The sequence below is a fragment of the Thamnophis sirtalis genome, unplaced genomic scaffold (assembly GCF_051295495.1).
Source record: "Thamnophis sirtalis isolate CommonGarterSnake01/CBP01778 unplaced genomic scaffold, rThaSir2_p1.2 scaffold_3, whole genome shotgun sequence".
Classification (NCBI taxonomy): Eukaryota; Metazoa; Chordata; class Lepidosauria; order Squamata; family Natricidae; genus Thamnophis; species Thamnophis sirtalis.
This window is the reverse complement of record NW_028261383.1, coordinates 113218562-113241287: the sequence shown is the minus strand read 5'-3', so window position 1 is coordinate 113241287 and position 22726 is coordinate 113218562. Positions and strand designations below refer to the sequence as shown.

Below are 22726 nucleotides of genomic sequence, written 5' to 3'. Positions count from 1 at the left end.
ACCATTTCCTTATTCTAAGGAAGTAAGGAAAGATTTTATTTTTTTTCATTTTTTGCTGCTGCTGCTGCTGTTCTAACAATATTTTTCCCCATACTCCCCCAACCCAACCTCCCTGGTTAGTTGAAATCTTACAGAGGATGTCCCATGCCTGCAATGTTTTCCCATCACCGCCCAAGCAAACCCGATATCCTGAGTCACAGTCAGGAATGCCTACATCAGATTTGCTGTAATAGTTACAATTTGTTTAAAATATATAGAGATAAGAGCAACATTAGCTAGAAGAAGTCCATGCTACTGGCTGTGCTGTAGCGTACATCCTCCAAACTGGATCCAACACCAACACCCCATACAGATCCAGGTAGATAGCATCCTGTTTATTCCATTCCAAGTACCTTATATTATTATTTGGCATAAATAGGTTTCAAATATATTTGAACCCATGAGAACATGCAGTTGCCTTTCATCTCAAGCCTTGGACAGGAGGCATTATGACAGGAGCCACAATTCTGTACATTTATTTCTGTTGTTTAGGATTTTCTGATAACCCCAATTTTCTTGAGTGATATAATGTGAAATAAATTGACTGTCTTGGCATTCAATGCTTCACAAATTCCTAAAATGTCTGGCAGATCCTGAAAATGTGTTTTGGGGCAACAGAAGTAGAATTTATAGTGTGTAAAAAAAAACCTTAGTCATTTGAAAGGACATGGTTCATAGTTCTAGAGTAAAGAGATCCAGGTTTATCCAAGTCTTCCCTTAAAAGCAAATTGGTTTCAAAAGTATATTTCCAAATAGCCTAGCAAATATCTGTCCTCACTATCATCAATTTTGTTGCAATTTCTGCATTAACTGTTAAGATTTAAACACAGCAGTGTAATTGTATTTAGCTCTTATTATTTTATATTCTATCTTCCCATCTCTAAGTGATTTTACACACATCTCAAACTTATGTCTTACTTGCACAAAGTATTATTAATTTATAAGATGTAGGATGTATTTAGAACACAGCAGGGTACTGGAATTAGTTACCTGTGCATAAACAAGATGATGTCTGGATTTCTTTAACTATGGGAATAGCAAACTAAATGTCGGCAAGACAAGGAAGCACCTCTTCAGAATTAAAACTTTTGAGCCAAGAAGTTTTAAATGTATTGCAAAAGCAGAGAAGACAGATTTACAGTCCCATCTGTTTTTTACTGATAGTCCTATAAAGCTTTTTACAAACAGTTCAACCAAGGGGTCTTGATAACCTCTGAATTTATTATTTGCGCAGCTGCTTCTGCATAAGGCTTCATCTCTGGCTCTGAGTTATCAACTTTACCTGACATCCATCTATATACCACTAGTCAGCTTCCATCCTGGTTCCCCATCGTCTTCTTTCCTGTTGCTCTAAATGGAGATAACCAGTTCCATCTCAACTGCCTGCAGAAGTCCATGGTTTTCTCTTTGGAAGATGTGTCATGCTTAGGCTCATTGTGATACTTAAGAACACCAGATATCCATTTTAAATGTCTAAAATGTAAACTAAATTCCAAGGGTGCATAATTACACGAATTCGTTTGAAAAACCATGGTTTTATAAGACATGCTCCTACTGTTGTTTTTTCTTTTTTCTTTCAGCATCTCTTGGTCTGAATAAACTGATTTTTTTTTTCTGAATGTGACCGAACAACTCTTGCTTTTGGAATTTCAGCAGAGTTTACAGTAGTCAAGAGTAAATCTACCAATATTTGGACCTAAAGAATTAATTCTCCACCCTGACATTTTTTAGTAATCAATACTTTTGCAGTCCCATTTTGATATACCTACTTAAGAGAAAACAAATTTGTTTAATGACAGTGGATTTAAATGAGCTTTCTAGTGCTTCCAACAATTTCTTGATCCGAGAGAAGCTTACCTTGATTTTGGAGCAGAACTGATTGGAAAAGAAAAACGAGGAGGCCTGAAAAGAAAAAGAGAGAATATAGAGTCAGGGAATATCTTATTCCACAAACTGATCGTTTTCCTTCAGATATGCTAGACCAGTGGTGTATTAACAACCATTAATCAAACTAAGCACATGCTTAGTGCTTAGTGCACCAAACGCCACAAAGTTGAGAAAGAAAGAAAAAAATGATGAAGATTTGTACAGTATGTACAAAGGAGGGGGGCACCAAGATTTGCCAGTGCTTAGGACACCAGTGAGCCTTAATCCGCTACTTTGTTAGGCTACTTCATCCTCCATCTCCAATTTGCAAAAGTAAAGATGGAGGGCCACTAGACTGCACACTAATCTTTCCTCCAAAGGCATCAATGGTCTTTATCCACGGTTCCCCTGGCTCTTACATCCTGACTGAAGTTCTTCTCTTCCAGGGCTGTAGGAAAGCTATTAAGTTCCACCTGGAAGTTCTCACACCACTTTGTTGGAAATTGGCCAATTGCCACAAGCAAGTTTATTGTTGCTGAGAAATACCAGCTCTTTGATTTGAATACCAAACAGATGACAGAAATGGGGATTTCACAGATGTCAGAGCATTTTTCCACATTTGAATAATGTGGGCTACTTGTGTGGGCTTTATGTATTATAGCATCGTTCCCCCCCTAAAAGAATTGTAACTGGGGTAGTTGGGTGGGCAGGATTTCTTTATATTAGGAAGGAGTTCAAATATTTTGCTACTTGAAACCCAAATATTTTTGAGGTAGATAGAACAACATTGGGAGCTGGTGTGTGTTAGTTCCCCCGGGCACAATGTTCAAGTAATGGAAAAATTATTACAGGTACTCCTGGACTTACAACAGTTCATTCAATAACTATTCAAATTTACAACAGTGCTGAAAAACGTGACGTATGACATCTATTAAGTATAATTTTTGGTATTTGCACAGGTGTGCCCTGCATTAGGACTGTCCATCTTCCAAGCCTTTGTGTTAGGAGATCTCACTACTACATTCCTGCAATATGTTGCCCTCATGATGGAATACAACTGGTTTGGAATACTGGGAATTGCAGTCCAGCACAACTGGAAAGCAGCAGATGAAGAAAGAGTAGATTACATTTGTTTGCATTAACAAAGAATAAGCAAAAATATTAAAAGGAAGCTATGACTTTATTTGGGTTGGTGCAATCTGTTGCTTCTTATATTTACCATTTGGACTTTATTGTTAACAAAAGGGTTTTTTAAGATGTTTTTATTTCCCTGTATCTATCATACATTTCTTCAATAATTCAGTCAACCAAGCACCTATATACATAATTTCTTTTATTCATGTGTATCCAAGAGTTCATTCTGCCAAATATTTATAATTTACAGATGACCACTATGAGCACTGTTCTGTTTCTAAGAAGCATTTTCTAATCTTAGCCAGCAACGCATATTTTTTTTTCACTTGGATGTAAAATGCATTTAGAGCACGCTATGGCTTCAGTGGTGGGATTAAAAATTTTTTTACTACCGGTTCTGTGGGTGTGATTTGGTGGTCATAGCATGGCTTGATGGGCGTGGCAGGGGAAGAATACTGTAAAATCTCCATTCCCTCCCCACTCCAGGTGAATATTTCTGTAAAATCCCCATTCCCTCCTGATCAGCTGGGACTCGGGAGGCAGACAATAGATGGGGGCGGGGCCAGTCAGGGGTGATATTTACTGGTTCTCCCAACCATTCGAAATTTCCGCTACCGGTTCTCCAGAACTGCTGAATACCACCTCTGCATGGCTCGCAAAATACTTTCTGCGTGTTCTGAGATATACTTTCTTCTTTAATATTTCCCAAGTTCTGCTACTCAGTTTTTAAGTGCACAAAAGGTTTGAGCACCCTCTCAAAGCTGAGTACATATGGCTCTATTTGCAATATAACTTTCCTCAATGAAGAAAGACTCTGGGTGGTAAACACTGATCCAAGAATAAAACTATCAAAATAAAAAATGTACTTTAATTATGTTTATGTTTATTTAATTTGTATGCTGCCCCACTCCCGAGGGACTCGGGGCGGCTAACAACCAGACTATAAATAAACTATATTATTAATAATAATAATATAATATTGCTGTTCTTAATCCAAAATACTAGACCATGTTCTCCCTCAGTCAACTCACTTATATCCATGAATTAGCAGCACACAATTTGGAATAACTAAGGCAGTTATAAATTGCCTAATATGATTGCCTCCCAGCTGCCCCAAAGGGATAATTTCTTGTATTTTTTTTTCTCCTGACAATTTTAAAAGTCCATTTTAAATTAAAATAAAAAAAACAAAAACTGTGTTTAGTCACTCCACATTTTCTACCTCCTTTTCACAGCCATGGTGGCCACAGGAGATGTGAAAACAAACTAATTTTCTCTCCATCATGGCAGGAAGGAAGTTGCTGTTCTGATGTACCAGCTGATTGGGGAAGGATACTTTACAATGCCAGTAAGTTTAAGCCTAACCATAATCTCTCAAGGTTGATTAATGAGATCAGCTGCCTGCAGTAGGGTATCCACATGACATGTTACCCACCAGCTCAAGACACATGGGAACACGGCCATTTCTAATCATTCTGGATCATGGCTTCATTCTGTAACTCATTCTGTGTCTTATTGATCATAGTACTAGCATGTGTTTTTATGCTATAATCAAGTTTTTGTAATACAGTTCATTGTATTTTCTCATTAATCTCTGTTGTTTCGTAATGTTTTCCCTAGCTTTTCTTATCGTTGTTTCCAGAGGTGGGTTGCCAATTTTTCTACTACCGGTTTGGGCATGTTCCCATGCGTGCTTGCAACACTTCTGCGCATGCACAGAAGTGTCTGGGCAAGTGGGCAGTGTCTCCCACCACTGCTACTGGTTTGCCCAATCCGGGCTGAACCAGGAGCAGCCTAGCTCTGGTTGTTTCAAGCAAGCATTTTGAAAGTTTTCAGATTATTGTGAACAAATTATAGAATTTTTTTTGCTATTATTTCTTGGGAGAAATAAATATTGCATACTATGAAGTATTATAACACAGATTAATATTATAGAGCAGTCCACTACTCAACAATTATTTGCCAATGGGTCCTTTTCCGGCTCAAAACTTCAGCACTAACCTGCCTCTCTGTCTTGGAATTTGCTTATAGTATTTGGCTAGGCTTTCTCAGATCACACCCTGCTTATAATGCTTCTGACTTGTTATACCCAATAGTGAGAGATGGGGTTCAGGCCTCAAAGCCAATTATGAACCAAGAAATGTTCACGAATCATTAACCAAAGTTATTCTGATTGGACAGGCAATCTTCAACGTCATCCTCCCTGTGTCTTGATTCAAATGGACAATATGCTATACCCTGTTTTCAGCAACTATGAAATTTTCTTAGCTCCTTAGGTTCTATTCAGAGTTCCTCTTCTCAAAAATCAGGGAAAGTTCTTTGCTTCACTATCTTGCTTTCTGTCAACTGGATTTTTTAGTGAGTGGCCTTCACCAGCCATATCATAACACAATTACAACGTTCCAAATATTACAGGCTGAACAGACTATAACGTTAAGCTTGCTCAAATCTACCTGACTGTCCTTCAACAACATCTGGCTAACATTATTCAGGCTCATATGAAATAGCCTTAGTATCTCAGGGCACTTTTATATGATCCACCCCATCTCCCTGCAAAGCTCTCTGAAGCATTTTTAAAATGCAGTGGAGATTGACCCAGACTTCTCTATTTTCAGAGCTGACTGACTGGAAAATATGAATGTAGATGTTTCTTACACATTTGTGTGCCTTGAATTTGTAGAGAGTCACTGTTCCCTCTTTTGACCAAAGAGAATGAATTGCTAACATTTCCCTCCTGTTTTTGTGTTTGCCATGGTGACGAGCTTCTGTTATTTTCAAAATTCCCAACATTGATAGGATGACAAGTCTATTTTACCCTGATCATGCCAGCTCACTCTGTCTGTGTTCCCAGGAGCTGAGAGGCGGGCAAAGCTCAAATTCCTTTCAGTGGAAAGCCAGAACGATCCTTCCAACACAAGGCTATTTTATTTTAAAGGCATTGCCATTTCTGAAGCACCGGTAATGGGATACGGGGAAAAATGCCTGTGGTTGCAAGCCCCAAGGCACAAAATCATAAGATTAATAGCATGTGTGTGAGAGAGAGATGTTATCTCTCAATGAGACGTTCTTTTGCAATTTATTAAACTGGGCCAGTTCTGGACAAGGAGAAACCTGGGTTTTTGTCTTTGTCTTTTGGCTCTGAAATAATATCTCAACAATTTTACCACTAACCTCATGGTATCCCAACCCCTGGTCTGCGGACCGGCATCTCGTCATGACATGCCAATGATGCAGAGGCAGCATGTGAAACCACGTCCCCTGTGGTTCACAGAAAAACCTTTCACCACGGAAGCGGTCTCTGGTGCTCAAAAAGTTGGGGGCTACTGCCGTAGGGGACTCACTGTGAAAGTTTAACCAGAGGAAGTTGCAGTGGCAACTACAGTAATTCTTTCTATAGAAACTTTTAAGGAAAAGGAGTCAAATTATAATGCTTCAGATGTGCAATCTGATGCCTGTTTATGAGCTAATCTGTCACAAGATTAGAAAGGTAAATTTGGTTCAGAATGCTCAACCCTTCACCTGTACGAAACAGTTCTCTGTTTGTCTCTGTCTCTCTCATTGTTCTGAAAAATTCTTGGATTTGGGTACAATATGTAGGTGGTTGTTCACACAAAAGTTGCAACAGCTGACAGTTTCCTCTAAATAATATCTGAAACCATAAAGACACTTTTACCACGTGGCTTAACCAAAACAAGATTTTTTTTAACATCTCCTTCAGAGGTACAATGTTTCTGTTAACCACTCTGCTTCCTTGAGCATTTCTATGAGCTCTCAGACTATTTTCTTCTTGAGTGTATCAGCTTAGCCAGTCCTGTTTTTCAATATCTAAAGATCTCCTTATGAGAATTCCTACTTTCATTGTTCTGGGAGTTTAATGGCCCCTGACTTGACTTCTAACAGTATATTAATCCCTGTCGCCTAATAAAAGAACTAAATTTGCTGAATCTTATAAAATAGACAATAGCACCACTGATCTGCATGAAGCAGAAAAATATTTAATTCCAAGCTTGAAATAAATTTACCGCTTTCAAGCATTATGTCAATAAGACTCAATTTTTTCAAATTCCATTGGAACAAAACACAAAATGGAAAGTTCCAGTGAAGTAAAATTCAGCATTCCACTTTAAGGTATAATGCACCTTCCTCTTTTGGTTTTCATATATACTACTGAGCATTATATAAAATCAGCCATGGGACCAATTTAAAAATAAATAAACATTTTAAACATCTTATGCTAAATTATAAAAGCAACAGTTAAATGTGTTTTTTTGTAGCCTGGTTTGCAAACAGTCTCAGAACTAATCCAACAAAAAAAAGCCAGTATTAGCAATAAATTCACTTCAATCAGCCCTTTAACAATACAATAACACAAAAGCACATTAGTCTGGTTATTGGCTTGAGTCTCTAATATATTCGCACACTGCACTCTTTTTCATTTGGCAGTCTGCCTGCTTAACTCAGCAAACAAATCACCATAGCATATTTGATTGTCCACCTGAATATAAAGTATTCACACATGCAGAGAACATACTGGGATCACCACATTACATTATAAAACCTGAACCCTAAAGACTCCATAGAAAGAGTTAACAAACAACAATGCATTTGTATATCGGGCATTTGTATATCACTGCCCTTGAAGAGCATTCGGCGACTTCAGCTAGTCCAGAATGCGGCCGCGCGAGCGATTGTGGGTGCACCTCGCTTCACCCACGTAACACCTATCCTCCGCGAGCTGCACTGGCTACCTGTTGATCTCCGGGTGCGCTTCAAGGTGCTACTTATCACCTATAAAGCCCTTCATGGTAGTGGGCCTGGGTACTTGAGAGACCGCCTACTGCCAATTACCTCCACTAGACCGATACGATCGCATCGATTAGGCCTCCTCCGAATTCCATCTTCCAGCCAGTGCAGACTGGCAACTACCCAGAGGAGAGCCTTCTCGGTGGCTGCTCCGACCCTTTGGAACGAACTCCCCGTGGAGATTCGGACCCTCACCACCCTCCAGTCCTTCCGCGCCACTTTAAAGATCTGGCTGTCCCGGCTGGCCTGGGGTTAAGATTGTAGAACTACCCGAACTGTGTGACTGTTGTGCTCTTTTTTTTAACATGTTGTATTGTCTACTGTTTGTCTCCCCCCCCCCTTTTTGAATTGTGAGACGCCCTGAGTCCCCCCAGAGAAAAGGGCGGCATACAAATAAAGGAAACTAAACTAAACTAAACCATCTTTTTTTAAAATGTTTTGCTAGATGGGCATATAGATGAAAGTTGGACAGTAGATGGATTGTAGTAGTCTGAGAATGAGGAAGTATTATCTTTATTCTCTGATTATTCTTCTAGTGGCAGGAGCTACACAAATTGCTTCTTCATATGCTTTGAAGCATGTCTGTTGCTTGGGGTGCTAGTTGATTGTCACAAGGAACTACTTGCCACAAAGAAGAGGGAGCCAAGCTATTCTCAAAAGCACCTGAAAGCAGGACAAGAAGCAATGGCTGGTTACTAATCAAGGAGAGAAGCAACCTAGAATTAAGGAGAAGTTTCCTGACAGTTAGAACAATTAATCAGTGGAACAACTGGCCTCCAGAAGTTGTGAATGCCCCATCACTGGAAGTCTTTAAGAAGATGTTGGATAACCATTTGTCTGAAATGGTATAGAGTTTTCTGCCTCAGCAAGGGGTTTGGACTAGGAGACCTCCAAGGTCCCTTCCAACTCTGTTATTCTATTCTATACTGTTGAATTTGGCTAGACCTGAATGTTGATAACTTAAAATATAGCAGATTACACTGCTCAATTTCTTCTATTTTGAAGAGTAGCACAAAAATATTGTATTTTGTAATATCCAAACAAGAACCAGCAGATGTCATTTTTCTTCTCCTTGATAAAGAACCAAAGGGTAGGAGGAGATGTGCTTGCCAGGGAGAAGCTGGGACTTGACTGCAGCTACTGAAGTGGACTATTTTGTTCCACATTCTAGTCTCTGCTCCCAGTCTCCTATTCTCTGCTGAAGGCATCTCAGCCTATGCTCCACCCTGGTTTCACCCAAGTTTACCAATACTAAATTGGCACTTTGAGACAACCCCAATGCTTTGGCCTGCCTTGGAATCCAACTTGTTCTGGGATATCCATGGCTTTTACAAGAAAATGGTTGAGGGTAATTCTTGGCTTGATAGACAATAAAGCTGAGTTTAATCAATAAATGCCCAATAAAGCTGAGTAAAAAAACAGCATGTTGCTGGCACATCACTTGTTCCTTTCTTAGTAAGTGCTTGAGTAAGACTGCTTGACCTTTTGGTTCAAGTTGCTGTTGAAATTTCTCAAACAGAAGTAAACCTAGGCGACAGATAGATCACTGCTGTTTTCCTGAGTGATTCGTTTTTGTCATTTTAAATGAGAAAGAAATAGGATGCTTTCTTGGCAAGTTCTTTTTATGACAACACTGACAGCGTAGCAGTGGTAGGGTATGATTAGTAAGCCCTGGTACGGGCATACTGGTGCCTGCCGGAAGCACCGGGTACCATTCCGGTGCTCCGGAAGGCCCACCCGCCTGCACTCCTTACCGGTATTTGAGCTCTTCAGGGCTTCCGCGCACGGAATGTATGGCACCTGTACCACGCTCCGCCGAGTAGCTGGAGCATCACAGAGCATTGCAGATGGTAAGTATGCATGTGCATGCTGCACATGTTCATGTAGGGGACACCGGGCACCGTTGCACCATACCAGTTGCAACGGGATCCGGAACCCACCACTGTAGTGTAGTTAATCTGATGTTCCCTCCACAGGAGGGTGGGATAGCCTCTCTTCTTTGGATTGCTACATAACTTCCACAGAAAAGGTGAAAAAAGTTACTTCTATGCAGTAAGCAGTGATGAGAGCAAGAAGAGGAAGTAGGAGTGACTCAATCTTTCATGGTCACCAGTTCCATTAGAGGATAATGTTTGGAATAGATATATAAAATAGCAATAGAACTTAGATTATATACTACTCCATAGTGCTTTGCAGCATTCTCTGAGCGGTTTACAAATGTTAGAATATTGCCCCCAGCTATTTGGATCCTCATCTTACTGACCTTGGAAGGATGGAAGACTGAGTCAATGTTGAGCCGGTCAGGATCAAACTTCTGGCAGTGGGCAGAGTTAGCCTGCAATACTGCATTCTAACAATGGCACCACCAGGATTCATATAATTGTTCAAGCTCTATCTATCAATCAGTTTTGGGGTCAGTTAGTTGGTTTCTGGCAGGGCAGAAATAGACAAGCTGCTCTCAAAATGGTGAAGTTAGCAGGAAACCTTGTCAGTTAAGCCAAGATCAGCAGGGAACATAAGCTCATTCTGATTCTTCCTTTCTTCATCTGCTCCTCTCCAGATTCCTTCCTACTCTAATAGATGTCTTTCATTTGCTAGTTTGGGCCAGTTGTGATATCTAGGTCATTTGACACTTAAAATAAACGTGCAAGATTTACTTCACGGATTGAGGTTTATGGTTTTATTGAGGTTTATGGATTTTGAAAACACATGCATTTTTTCCCTTAGCATCTTCTTCTTAATTTTTTGGGAGACATATACTAATCAGGACAAGTAGAAAGCCCATGACTACCTATATTGGGAATCCCTGATACACAATTACAACATATATCACATATTGATACTGATGTATCACATTGCAATCAGCAGTATAGTGCAATGAGATGACAAATAGGTACACGCAGGACGGTGTACACTGAGTCAGACAAATATACCATGAATATACCGAACTCATCAAGGCTACTAGAAAACAAAGCAGTCTAGCTCCACTGATCAGCCTTAAGCTATTTTTGAGTTGTCTCCATTCATCTCTATGGAAACATGACACTATTATATTACTGTAAACCTCACCAATTATGCTTAGTTTAGAGTGGCTTAGAGTTTTCACACAGCCCTGGTGCCTTCAACACTTGACACAATGAGATCCAAGTAAGCCAAATCAGGAAAACAAAATTCAGTACTATGACCTCAAGTCTGCTGTTCTGAAATAAGGCTGCAGGAGATTATTTTGGTATGTGAAGTCGATCATTAAGTAGTACCCATGATTGGCCAAGTTACAGAAAATGCCAGTCGTTCTTCTTTCTGTCACTGAAATGCAATGCTATATCGAATAAATAACCATTTATGGCCCTTTGGGGACATACAAAATTGCCACAGGCAATTCCTTCACATGCTGATGCTAAGGCCGAACTCTTAGGGAAGTTCAATAATTGGGGGATCAGTATTTGCTAGTGTCTTAAGACCAAAATAACAGGGTCAAGAGGACCCACACAACTGAATAAAATGGCATGGATTTTTCCAGGGAAAGTTTTATTTACTAATAATTGCCTAGTAAATTATTCCTTTAAAAAGGATTCATTACATCCTTAGCAGCAGAGATAAAACAAATAAAAGGGGGCAATCTGTTTTAATTTTAATAGCAGGCTGAACTGTAGCAGAGGAAACTTGTATTCATGACTTATCTCCATGCAAAGATTTTTTTCCCCCTAGGATTGGCTTCACACATTACATTAAACCTTAACATGAACTGCTGAGTTTTGACTTCATTTGATATCATTTATGGTTCAGTGAACCACACTGATATAAAAGGCTTTTGGGCTACTCATATCAAAACAGATAGCGGGCTAATAAATGATTTTTTTGGAGGTACCTCTAGCTCTTCAAGAACAGAATGAGACAATTTCCATCGAATCTCCAACCTTTCCTTTTAGGGAAAACATTAGATCAGTGTTTCTCAACCTTGGCAACTTGAAGTCCTGTGGACTTCAATTCCCAGAATTCTGAGAGTTGAAGTCCACAGGACTTCAAGTTGTCAAGGTTGAGAAAGACTGCATTAGATGGAAATCTAAACCTCCATCTGTCTCATTGCTTGATTGCAGAAACTTTTCATATCATTTTGAAATTACCCTTTCTATCTAAGCAGCAACAAATACAGGGAACAGTAAAGGAAGTTGTGGTAGCTGCAGAATATTACCATGTGAAACCAAGTTAGAAAAGCACTTCATTTCCTGAACAAAATGTGAAGAAATAACCAAGGTCTTTCTCCACCTCTACAAAGCATAACAAATGTTGCCACCAGGGAAAACTAAGCAACATAAGAACACAGCGCCGCAACACAGAATTTCTAAAGGTTCCCATTAAACTGCTTTATAATTATACAATGGAAGGTCAAATCTGGGTAGGACACAACAAAGCATTGCATAGGTTATATGAAAAACATATGAGGATCAGAATTGGATTATAATGTCCCTTCCCATAAGTCTTTACTCCAGTTCACATCAGCTAAGGATCTATCAGCATTAACCCCCTTCCCCCTCTCTTGCATGGAACATTTCTTCCAGGAAAGGCAACATAAAAAAACCCTATCTACATCAGCATCTAAGATAACTTGTTCCCTAGACCTTTGCACTTCATAGTTATTTAAGTTAATGTTCAGTATCAATATTCTGAATTGATGGACATTTCCATAATATCCAGTTTTCTGGCTTTTTGTAGCCATTCTATTATGAATGACCAGAAAATTATCTGAACTAACACTATGAATACATCGACACCTGAACTCAGATGGGAAAGCTCGTTATGAGAGTGTAATACAATCAGAACAAAATAACATTTACTTTTACTATGATGCCCTGGAAATACCCAGCAGTTTTTGTCTTTCCTCTCTTAATGACTAAAAGACCAAGACTCTGTTTTGGGAAGTCAAGATCAAACACTTCCATTCTTGGCCATATGGATGTTGTTTAGAAGCTGCAATTCGAGGACCTACACATTCCATATGAGCAGGTGTAGCAATAAGTCACCACTTTTGACACTGGATATAGCCATCTGGAGGGCTCCCCTACACCAGCCTTAAGTGGGAGTTCCCTGGTCTTATAAATAGAAGGAGGAATTAGTCTAGATTCTTCACATTTTATGTCTGCAAGATATGCAACTAAAGAACAACTGTGGCTACAGATATATTAAATACAAGGTGCAGTTCACTCCCTAATTTGGTGATCCAGAAACCAGCCTGATTTGACTCAAACCAACTTGCATATCATCTGGTTTGTATTGTGGTACAAGAATAAAACATGTTTTATAAAAAGTTTCATTCAAATCAAGTGGCAGCATCCTGACATAGTATGAAATAGTTTCACACTCTTTTTCTTTCTAGGATAAGTAACAAAATCTATTCTGCTTTCTATTTATAGGTCATCTGAGACCCTAGACTACATTGTCTAGGAATAAGTTCCTAATGGGGTAATACTGGATCTGAAATATTCTTAATCTCCTTGGTTTTTAATTCACATTGTACCAGTTTGATCTAACACATTATTAGCACCAATTCAGAAATGAAGGAAAATAATCAAAGGAAAACAATACTGTATAGTACACAGTTTCAGAATGAAGAGCGAGACCAATGTGAAAATTTTAGTTGGTTGCTATTATAGTACATAATTAAGATGTATACTATAGTATAGATTTTTTCACATTCTGTGAAAGGCAGTGCTCCCTAAGTTTTGATAGAAACTTTGATATATATATATGTGTGTGTGTGTGTGTGTGTATGTATGTATGTATGTATGTATATGTGTGTGTGTGTGTGTGTGTGTGTGTGTGTGTGTGTGTGTGTGTCAACCATATGAAAGATACTGGGCTAAGGCAGAATATATTAACTTGAGGAATATCTTTAATACAAGTTCACATGTATTCAATTAGGGACACAACTCTAAGTAAGTCACGCAGAAGCTAGAAAAAACAAGTCCTGAGGGAAAATGCATTGAAGTCTATATCCAATGGCACAAGGAAAGCCATGGCTAGGAAATCTGATAAAGTTTCATCAGAGTTTACAAGGTTAGAAATTGGAGGGGATGAGGCAGATGAACCTCTGGTGTGTCTGTCATCAGAGCAGGGACGAAATTGACATGGAAACCAACTACAATATCTGTCAGAAGTGCACTGGATCAACCAGAGGCCTGTGCAAATCCGGTCATTTAGCAAATAATAAGCCTAGGTAACTATGACAACAAAAGAAAATCATTTGGCTTTGGGGGAGAAATTTGATAGACAATTCCACAGAGAGTCCTGAAGAGAAGTCAGGATAGGTTTCTAATCAATCTTGCTCTCTTTCTCAGTACTGACTAAGCCAACATACATAAACATCAATTGCTCTTACTTCTGTACTTCTCTCTGGCCCGGGTTTTGTATATTTGAATCTTCTAAATTCTATTTTGACTATCCTGAAACTCACACACACTGTCCACATTTTTTTTTAAATGGCAATTTTTAAATGTTCTTGTTTGAAAGAAAAGGTTATGAAGCAAATATTGGTTTTTAAAATAAATATTGTTTTCCTCAGACAGGAAAAGGAGACCTTGGCAGGATTATGTCATTTACTTATTCCCCGGGGTGGGGGAGCCTTTACAGTCAATAGCAATGGGATTTCACCATTTCACCAGTCCATTATTTTCATAAGAAAAGGCAATTCTTATCAGATCAGTGAGCACAAGGATTAAATTGGATTATTATATCTCATTGAAAAAATGTGTTAAAAACTCATCTCCCATATAACTGTTCCTTTTGCAGGAACTGTAATTAAGCTAAAAAGCAATATCTAATCATATTTTTTTTAAAAAAAAATCAAATCAAAACGTTAAGCCAATTGTAAATCTTAGTTTTTCCCTAAGAAATAATAAGCACTGTTTTACTGTTCAGGGGATATGGAAAACTTTGATTAACTGAAGAGAACTTTTTTCATTTCTCTGCATTAGAAACTGATGCAAGAAATCAATATGCATGGACAAAAGATTTATTCACCTCTCAGTTTATTAAATCAAGCTATGTTTGTCTAACTCACCTACCCCATCATTACAAGTTAAGGAAAGTTTGACATATGAGGATCAGTTGTAGAAAACCATCTCTTCACATCTCACATGTACATATACTGTAGGAACTTAAGATGCTATTACAGAGAGTCCTCAACTTATTAACATCATTGAGCCCAGAATTTATGTTTCTAAGTAAGAAATTTGTTACGTGAGTTTTGCCCCATTGTACGACTTTTCTTGCTACATTTGTTAAGTGAATCACAGCAGTTGTTAAATTAGTAAGATAGTTGTTAAGTGAATCTGGCTTCCCCATTGACTTTGCTTGTCAGAAGGTCACAAAAGATGATCATATGACACCGGGACACTGCAACCATCATAAATATGAACCAGTTTTCAAGCATCCGAATGTAAATCATTATAAACAGGCGGATGCTGGCATAAGTGTGAAAAATGGTCATGAGTCACTTTTTTCGGTGTCATTGTACCTTTGAATGGTCATTAAACAAACCGTTGTAAGTCGAGGACTACAGTGTATTCGGGTAAATTTTGGTCACATGCGCTTGTTGGGAAAAGCCACATATGAAAAAAGTTTAACTTTTTTTCAAAAAAATAACTCATAGATATTTTAAGGGAATGGTAAATAAATAAATTTAACACCAACTTGATTTAATCACTTTTCGTGATTTTTTTCTAGTTAGAAGCATGAAGATAGATGGATGCTTACTCTATCGAGAGCAAAAGAGCCTCAACTAAACAACAGGCCTAGACATTCAGTCTCTATAAGCACTTAAGATTTAGAATTTACCAACTATGTGTATTGCAACTGAAAAACAGTATATTGCTAAATCCCACTGATGTCATCCCTACTTCCCTTTAAGTCATTTAAGAAGTGGAACCAGGGTCAAATAATGTATAATTCCAGGAAGTTGTCAACATGACAAATATTAAAATATGTCTTAAAGTTAAAAATATAATCTTTCTGCCTTATATCATTGCCTCTCTTCAACTGTTTCCAAGACTACAAGTTCTTCTCAAAGATGAGTAGTAACCAGAAAACTATGATGGAACCAATGAAAAAAAAGTGAAGGATTAGTGTGGACTATAGATAAGGCCATTACTTAATTTTTTTGCCAGGGTCCCGGGTGTCCTAATGTACCTGAGTGGTATATTATTTGAAGCCTTTGAAGTTTTCTCTGAATTGTAAATCTTAATCAGGCAAAAGTGCAACAGTATTAACTGTATTGAATTAAATCAAATTTAGCTCTGCCACCTTTTTCGGATTATACATGGATTATACACGGTATCCGACTCAAAAAACTAAATCTAGAGTTTGGGGCAAACATTACTTTATGGAAAAATCCTGCTTTATACGGTGGTGATGTGTAAAACAATCATCAGTTAAATCTGTTTAGCTGATAAAAAGTTAAAAATGAAGTGCTATGGAAACTTCACTGCTTTTATTACTGCTATTGTTATTACGGCTGAGCACAAATCTGAACAAAATGTCATATTTACTGTACACAGACAGCACCTGTTCAGACATGTTAAGCTAAACATGTCTTTGCTCAGGACTGTTTAGGAAGAGATTTGTTCATACAAGAGTCTTCCAGTGGGCGATCGGGGTCCCGTTGAGCACTCTGAATTCATTCTGAATTGTTATTGACCTGTTGTTAATTGTATACACAAACTCACACAAAAAAACCTTTCTATGCTAGTACAGATGTATGTCTTTTCCTTCCTCCCTGTGTTGACTCCTGGCAGTTGCCTCAACAAGTCCCTGCAGTTTTCTTGCTAAGATTTCAGAAGGAGTTTGCCATTGCAAACTTCTGAATTCTTTCTAGGGCTGGGAGAGCATGATTGGCCCAAGCTCATTTTGCTGGCATTGTGCCTAAGAAACTGGTCTGCAGTTTTTAGCCTGGCGACTTAACCACTACATCAAATTGGCTCCCCGTCATCTTAAATGTAACTAAATAAATTCAATCAAATACAGTACCACCTCCCTCCCTAAAACACATGTTATTTATTACTGATCAAGTTCTATACAGGTAGTCCTCAACTTACACCACAATTGAGCCCAAAATTTCTGTCGCTAAGCAAAACAGTTGTTAAGTGAGTTTTGTCCCTTTTTATGACCATTTTTTGCCACAGTTGTTAAGTGAATTACTGCAGTTGTTAAATCAGTAACAGTTGTTAAATGAAACTGGCTTCCCTTTGACTTTACTTGTCAGAAGGTCGCAAAAGGTGATCACATGACCCCAGGAGACTTGCAACCGTCATAATGAATCGGTTGCCAAGCATTTGAATTTTGATCACATGACCATGGGGATGCTGCAACAATCATAATTAGTACGAAAAACAGTCACTTTAGTGCTATTTAGTGCTATTTGAATGGTCACTAAACAAATGGTTAAAAGTCAAGGACTATCTGTGCTTTCTCCCACAGAAGCCTGTATGATTGAAAGGCACAGTAAAGACAATAAAGACAAATGAAGAGGAACTAAAGGGCCTCTTGATGCAGGTAAAGAAGGAGAGTGCAAAAGTTGGCTTGAAACTCAACATTAAGAAAACTAAGATCATGGCATCCTGACCTCTCAATTCCTGGCAAATAGATGGGTAAGAAATGGAGGTAGTGCCAGATTTTATTTTCCTGGGCTCTAAGATCACTGCAGATGGGGACTACAGCCAAGAAATTAAAAGATGCTTGCTCCTGGAAAGGAAAGCTATGGCAAATCTAGACAGCATACTAAAAAGCAGAGACATCACCTTGCCAACAAAAGTACGTATAGTCAAGGCTATGTATGCAATGTATGGCTGTGAAAGTTGGACCATAAGAAAGGCTGAGTGCCAAAGAATTGAGGCCTTTGAACTACAGTTCTAGAGGAGACTCCTGTGAGTCCCTTGGACTGCAAGGCGATCAAACTGATAAGTCCTAGAGGAGATCAACCCCGACTACTCTTTAGAAGGCCAGATCCTGAAGATGAAACTCAAATACTTTGGCCACCTAATGAGAAGGAGGGACTCACTGGAGAAGAGCCAAATGTTGGGAAAGATTGAGGGCAAAAGAAGAAGGGGACGACAGAGAATGAGGTGGCTAGATACAATCACCAAAGCATGAGATTAAATGTACCCCAGAGGATGGTAGAGGACAGGAAGACGTGGAGGAACATTGTCCATGAGGTTGTGATGGGTTGGACATGACTTTGCAACTAACAACAACAAAGACAATATCCAGTCTACAAATATGTTAAAAAAGTGGGAGCCAAAGTTAGCACTGACTCAGCCAAGGTAAAATTCTTGGTTAAAACACAAAAGGACCATCAACTCTTTAGGAAAAGCTTTCTGATAAAGACATGGCTTGACCCTGTGACATCAAGACAACAGACTGAGAAGCCAGCTGGCCAAATGCCTGTGAACCAGCGCCAGAAGTCCTGGAGGTGTGTTTTTGCAGCTCTAAAGAGAATGCACAAAGTAGCACCTCCAAACAGATGGGAAGAAGATGGGGAGAATATTTTGTAAGCATAACACACACAAGCTCTTGAGCTCATGCCAGGAATATATTATAAAGCCCCTACAAAGTAAATCCCACTATCAAGTCTGTTTAGGATTGTAGCCTCATGCGACAGATTTGAGGAAAAAAGAAGAGCAGCTCATTTTCCATTTTTTTTCCTGAAAGAAGTCTTCAACATGACCTCAAGAGTCACAGGCTACGTTCACATGACATGCATATCCATGGTTAAATAAATCGGTTAAATAAATCGTGCCTTTCTCTATTGATCCATTTTTTTGTGTTCACATCACCTCCTGAAGTTCACACAATATGTTAGACCAGTGTTTCTCAACCTTGGCAACTTGAAGATGTCTGGACTTCAACTCCCAGAATTCTGGGAGTTGAAGTCCAGACATCTTCAAGTTGCCAAGGTTGAGAAACACTGTGTTAGACTAAAGTATGGTTGGCTGTGGTTCAACATTTTGGATAAACACAGTTTTTGTGTTTTTTATGTTGCCTTGAGCTCCTGTAAGAAAAGGCAGGATATAAATAACATAAATAATCATGAAAGAGCTTTTCACTGAAACTTGCCAAACTGCAAGCTGAAAAATCTCCTTTATTGTTCCCGCTCCCCTCAGCCTGAGAGAAGGAAAAGCAGTCTTCACCCTGAGGGGAAAACTTGGTTTTATTGTTTTAATGTACTAAATTTGTTCATAAAATGGTTTAAAAAGCATTCCTCGCATCCTATTTCAAAAGGAAGTATCACATTTGTTCTACTAAACAGCCTCCTGTCCCACCCCATTCTGTCATAGCTGTTTCTCAACTTTCTTTCCATTCTCTCTTCAGAAGCTAAGCCAGTTTTTGTCGCAATTAAGCTACTGTAGTAGACAGGACAGAGATGCATCGTACTATTATTTCTTGGTCCATAAATCAATTCTTTCGAACATCCCCACCCAACTTTTTATGAGGAACTGAACATCTGCAAACCCTCCTAAAGACTGCACAAGTTTCTCCTCCCTTTTAAAAGTTATTCCAATCTGCTTTTAGTTTCCTTTTTCTCACATCTTCTCAAAACCTGGACAATTTTTGGACGCGCAATGTCTTCGACTCCTATTTCCAACCACAGCCAGATCTATAGATTGCATGCTTAAAAATGAAATATTCTGTCCATATTTGTTACATTTATGCATGATTCTCTTTCTTTTGACCTACTAAATCCTCAGTTCAATGTGTGATTTTATTTCTCATAGAGTTCCTTTTCTTGTTCTTTCACTCTGCTAATTCAGAGTTAGGTCTGTGGTCTCAGATACTTCAGATAGATTGCAGATATAGGCACACTTTCCAGGATGAGCTGGTGCTACAGTTTGTTGTTGCTACAGAATTTGTGTTTCCTTCCTTCCTACTTCTTTTTTTCAAAGTGCAAGTAGTGCTTGATATTCTTAAGGAAGTAATTAACCATTTGCCCTTCTCAAAATTCACAGCTAAGTAATATATTTTTCTTCTCTTTTGGTGGTGGCATTTATCACCTTGCTTGAAGAAGAACTTTAAACCTGGAATTTTGTGACTCTGAATAATAATACTAGTTAATTAAAGACCAGACAGATTCGGGTCCCTTGAGCATTCAGCCCTAACATTTCACAAACGATTTCGACCAGTTGCCCTCTCTCAGCCTACAATAATCCATTTTATAAGGTTGCTATGAGGGTAAAGTGGGGAGAATTACGGTGTACATCAGCTTTCGTTCCCGGAGGAGAATGCTGCAGATGAATAAATATTGCCTGGCGTATCCCTAGCTATTTCCACAGCTTCCTTACTTTTCTCCCGGGATATTGTACCAACTTTTAAAGAGGTGTGAAAAACGATTTCCATTCACGCTTCTCCGCCGCGTTTCTCCTTAACTTTGGGGCGTGGCGAGAGATTTTTTTTTATTTTTATTTTTTGAGAAAACAAAGGGCCGGTAGACAAAGGGTTAAACGGCCTGGAACAGAACAGCCTTCTGTCTGTCCCGCTGGATTAAAAAAAGAGAGAGAAAAAGCGCGAAGGAAAAGTTTAAATCCATTTCGCAGAATCTCCATCTAGCGTGATCGGGCAGGGGGCACCCGGTTTCTCTTTCTAATGGACGACTGGCCACTTAAAAGCAGTGTTTAGCATTGGGACGGTGTGTGTGTGTGTGTGTAATAATAATAAAGTCTGATTTGAACCCAATGTTTTCCCAGCCCGAAGACGGGAAGGCACCCCGGAACTCCCCGCTTAACAATTAAGACTTTGCGCCGAGCCGCCAACTTCTCGTGGAAAAAGCAAAAGGGAATAAAAGAAAATTTACAAATCCCCAAACGGCGTGGAGCCCAGCTGAGATGGGAAAAAGCGCGAAGTAGTAGCACAGAGGAGGGAGGCACTTACTTACCCGTAGCCAGAAACTGCCAAGAGGGGAGCTTAACCATCCTGCTAAGACGGGCGAAGACTCAGGTGCTCAGAGCTCCAAGGCCGGTGGCGCCCCAGAAATTCATGGGAACGGGTGGGAGGGGCGGGACGGCCCATCTTACAGCCAGAACCGCCCAAAGAAAGGAGGGCCGGTGGCCGGGAGCGGGGGCGTTTGCTGGCCTCGGCCCAGATCCTTTCTCCTCGCCCCTTCGAAGTCTGACGTATCTTGGGATTTTCCCCAGCGGAGGTGCGAGGACTCCGACTTCTTTTTTAACGAGTAATCTCACGCTCGAAACTCAGATTCGGGTCTTTGTATCGCCAAGGGAGGAGGGCCACTTTGTTAGCCCGCCACTAACAAAAACCTTCCACGCAGGTTTGAAGGGACTACGGGTATTTTTTTGAGGGGAAGGGCTAAGAGGTCATCTAGCCCTTCAAGAGGAGGTGGAGTTGCGCTATATATAAGAAATAATTACCTTTCTACAGAAATAGAGCACAACAATGATGAGAACTATCTTGAATGCATTTGGGTCAACCTTTCAAAAACAGCACCATGAAAATCAGATTAGGAACACAAGTTGAAATAGGGAAGAAAATGGTAAGTGAGCACCTGTCTACCCTAGATGAGTTCAAATCACCAGGACCGGATGGATTATACCCCAGGGTTCTGAAGGAACTGGCAGACGAGATCTCAGAACCACTGAACTATATCTTCCAGAGATCCTGGAGCACCAAGGAACTGCCAGAGGACTGGAAAAGAGCTGATGTGGTTCCCATCTTCACAAAAAAAAAAAGGGAAAAAGACAGATCCAGGAAATTATAGACCTATCAGCCTGACCTCAATACCAGGAAAGATTCTGTAAAAGATAATCAAGCAACGAATTAGCGAACACCTAGAAGCAAACAAAGTAATAGCCAAAAGCCAACATGGGTTTGTCACAAACAGATCATGCCAGACTAATCTTATTGCATTCTTTGATAATGTGACAAAATTAGTGAACCAGAGGAATGCCGTCGATATAGTTTACTTGGACTTCAGGAAGGCATTTGATAAGGTAGACCATAACCTACTACTAGATAAAGTAGAAGAATGTGGGTTAGAGAGCATCACCACCAGATGGATTTGTAACTGGCTGACCAACTGCACGCAACGTGCAGTCCTCAATGGAACTGCATCTTCATGGAAGGAAGTATGCAATGGAATACCCCAAGGTTCTGTTTTGGGCCCAGTACTCTTCAACATCTTCATCAATGAGTTGGATGAGGGAATGAATGGGGCATGAAGACAACACCAAGCTGGCAGGAATAGCCAACACTCCAGAAGATAGGCTTAAGATACAGAAGGATCTTGACAAACTTGAACATTGGGCACTATCTAATAAAATGAAATTCAATGGTGAAAAGAGTAAGGTTCTACATTTAGGCAAGAAAAACGAAATGCACAGGTACAGTATAGGTGGTACCTTGCTCAACAGTAGTAACTGTAAAAGGGATCTTGGAGTCCTAGTGGACAAACATTTAAATATGAGCCAGCAGTGTGCAGCAGCTGCCAAAAAAGCCAACACAGTTCTAGGCTGCATAAACAGAGGGATAGAATCAAGATCACGTGAAGTGTTAATACCACTTTATAATGCCTTGGTAAGGCCACACTTGGAATACTGCATTCAGTTTTGGTCACCACGATGTAGAAAAGATGTGGAGACTTTAGGAAGAGTGCAGAGAAGAGCAACAAAGATGATTAGGGGACTGGAGACTAATACATATGAAGAATGGTTGCAGAAACTGGGTATGTCTAGTTTAATAGAAAGAAGGACTAGGGGAGACATGATAGCAGTGTTCCAATATATCAGGGGCTGCCACAAAGAAGAGGGAGTCAAACTATTCTCCAAGGCACCTGAGGGTACAACAAGAAGCAATGGGTGGAAACTAATCAAGGAGAGAAGCAACTTAG

The 22726-nt window shown here is 39.5% G+C and overlaps 1 protein-coding gene across 1 annotated transcript in view; it reads right to left on the bottom strand.

Annotated features, from left to right (window-relative positions):
• The window catches only part of ADGRE5 (adhesion G protein-coupled receptor E5), a 50972-nt gene extending 30122 nt beyond the window's left edge, over nucleotides 1-20850 (bottom strand). The window contains exons 1-2 of the mRNA XM_087709728.1: nucleotides 20762-20850; nucleotides 1897-1941 (exon numbers count right to left, since the gene is read on the bottom strand). Of these exons, the coding sequence (XP_087565854.1) occupies nucleotides 1897-1941; nucleotides 20762-20798 (82 nt within the window). The 5' untranslated portion in view covers nucleotides 20799-20850. The remainder of the gene's footprint in view (nucleotides 1-1896; nucleotides 1942-20761) is intronic.
• Nucleotides 20851-22726: the final 1876 nt, after the last annotated feature.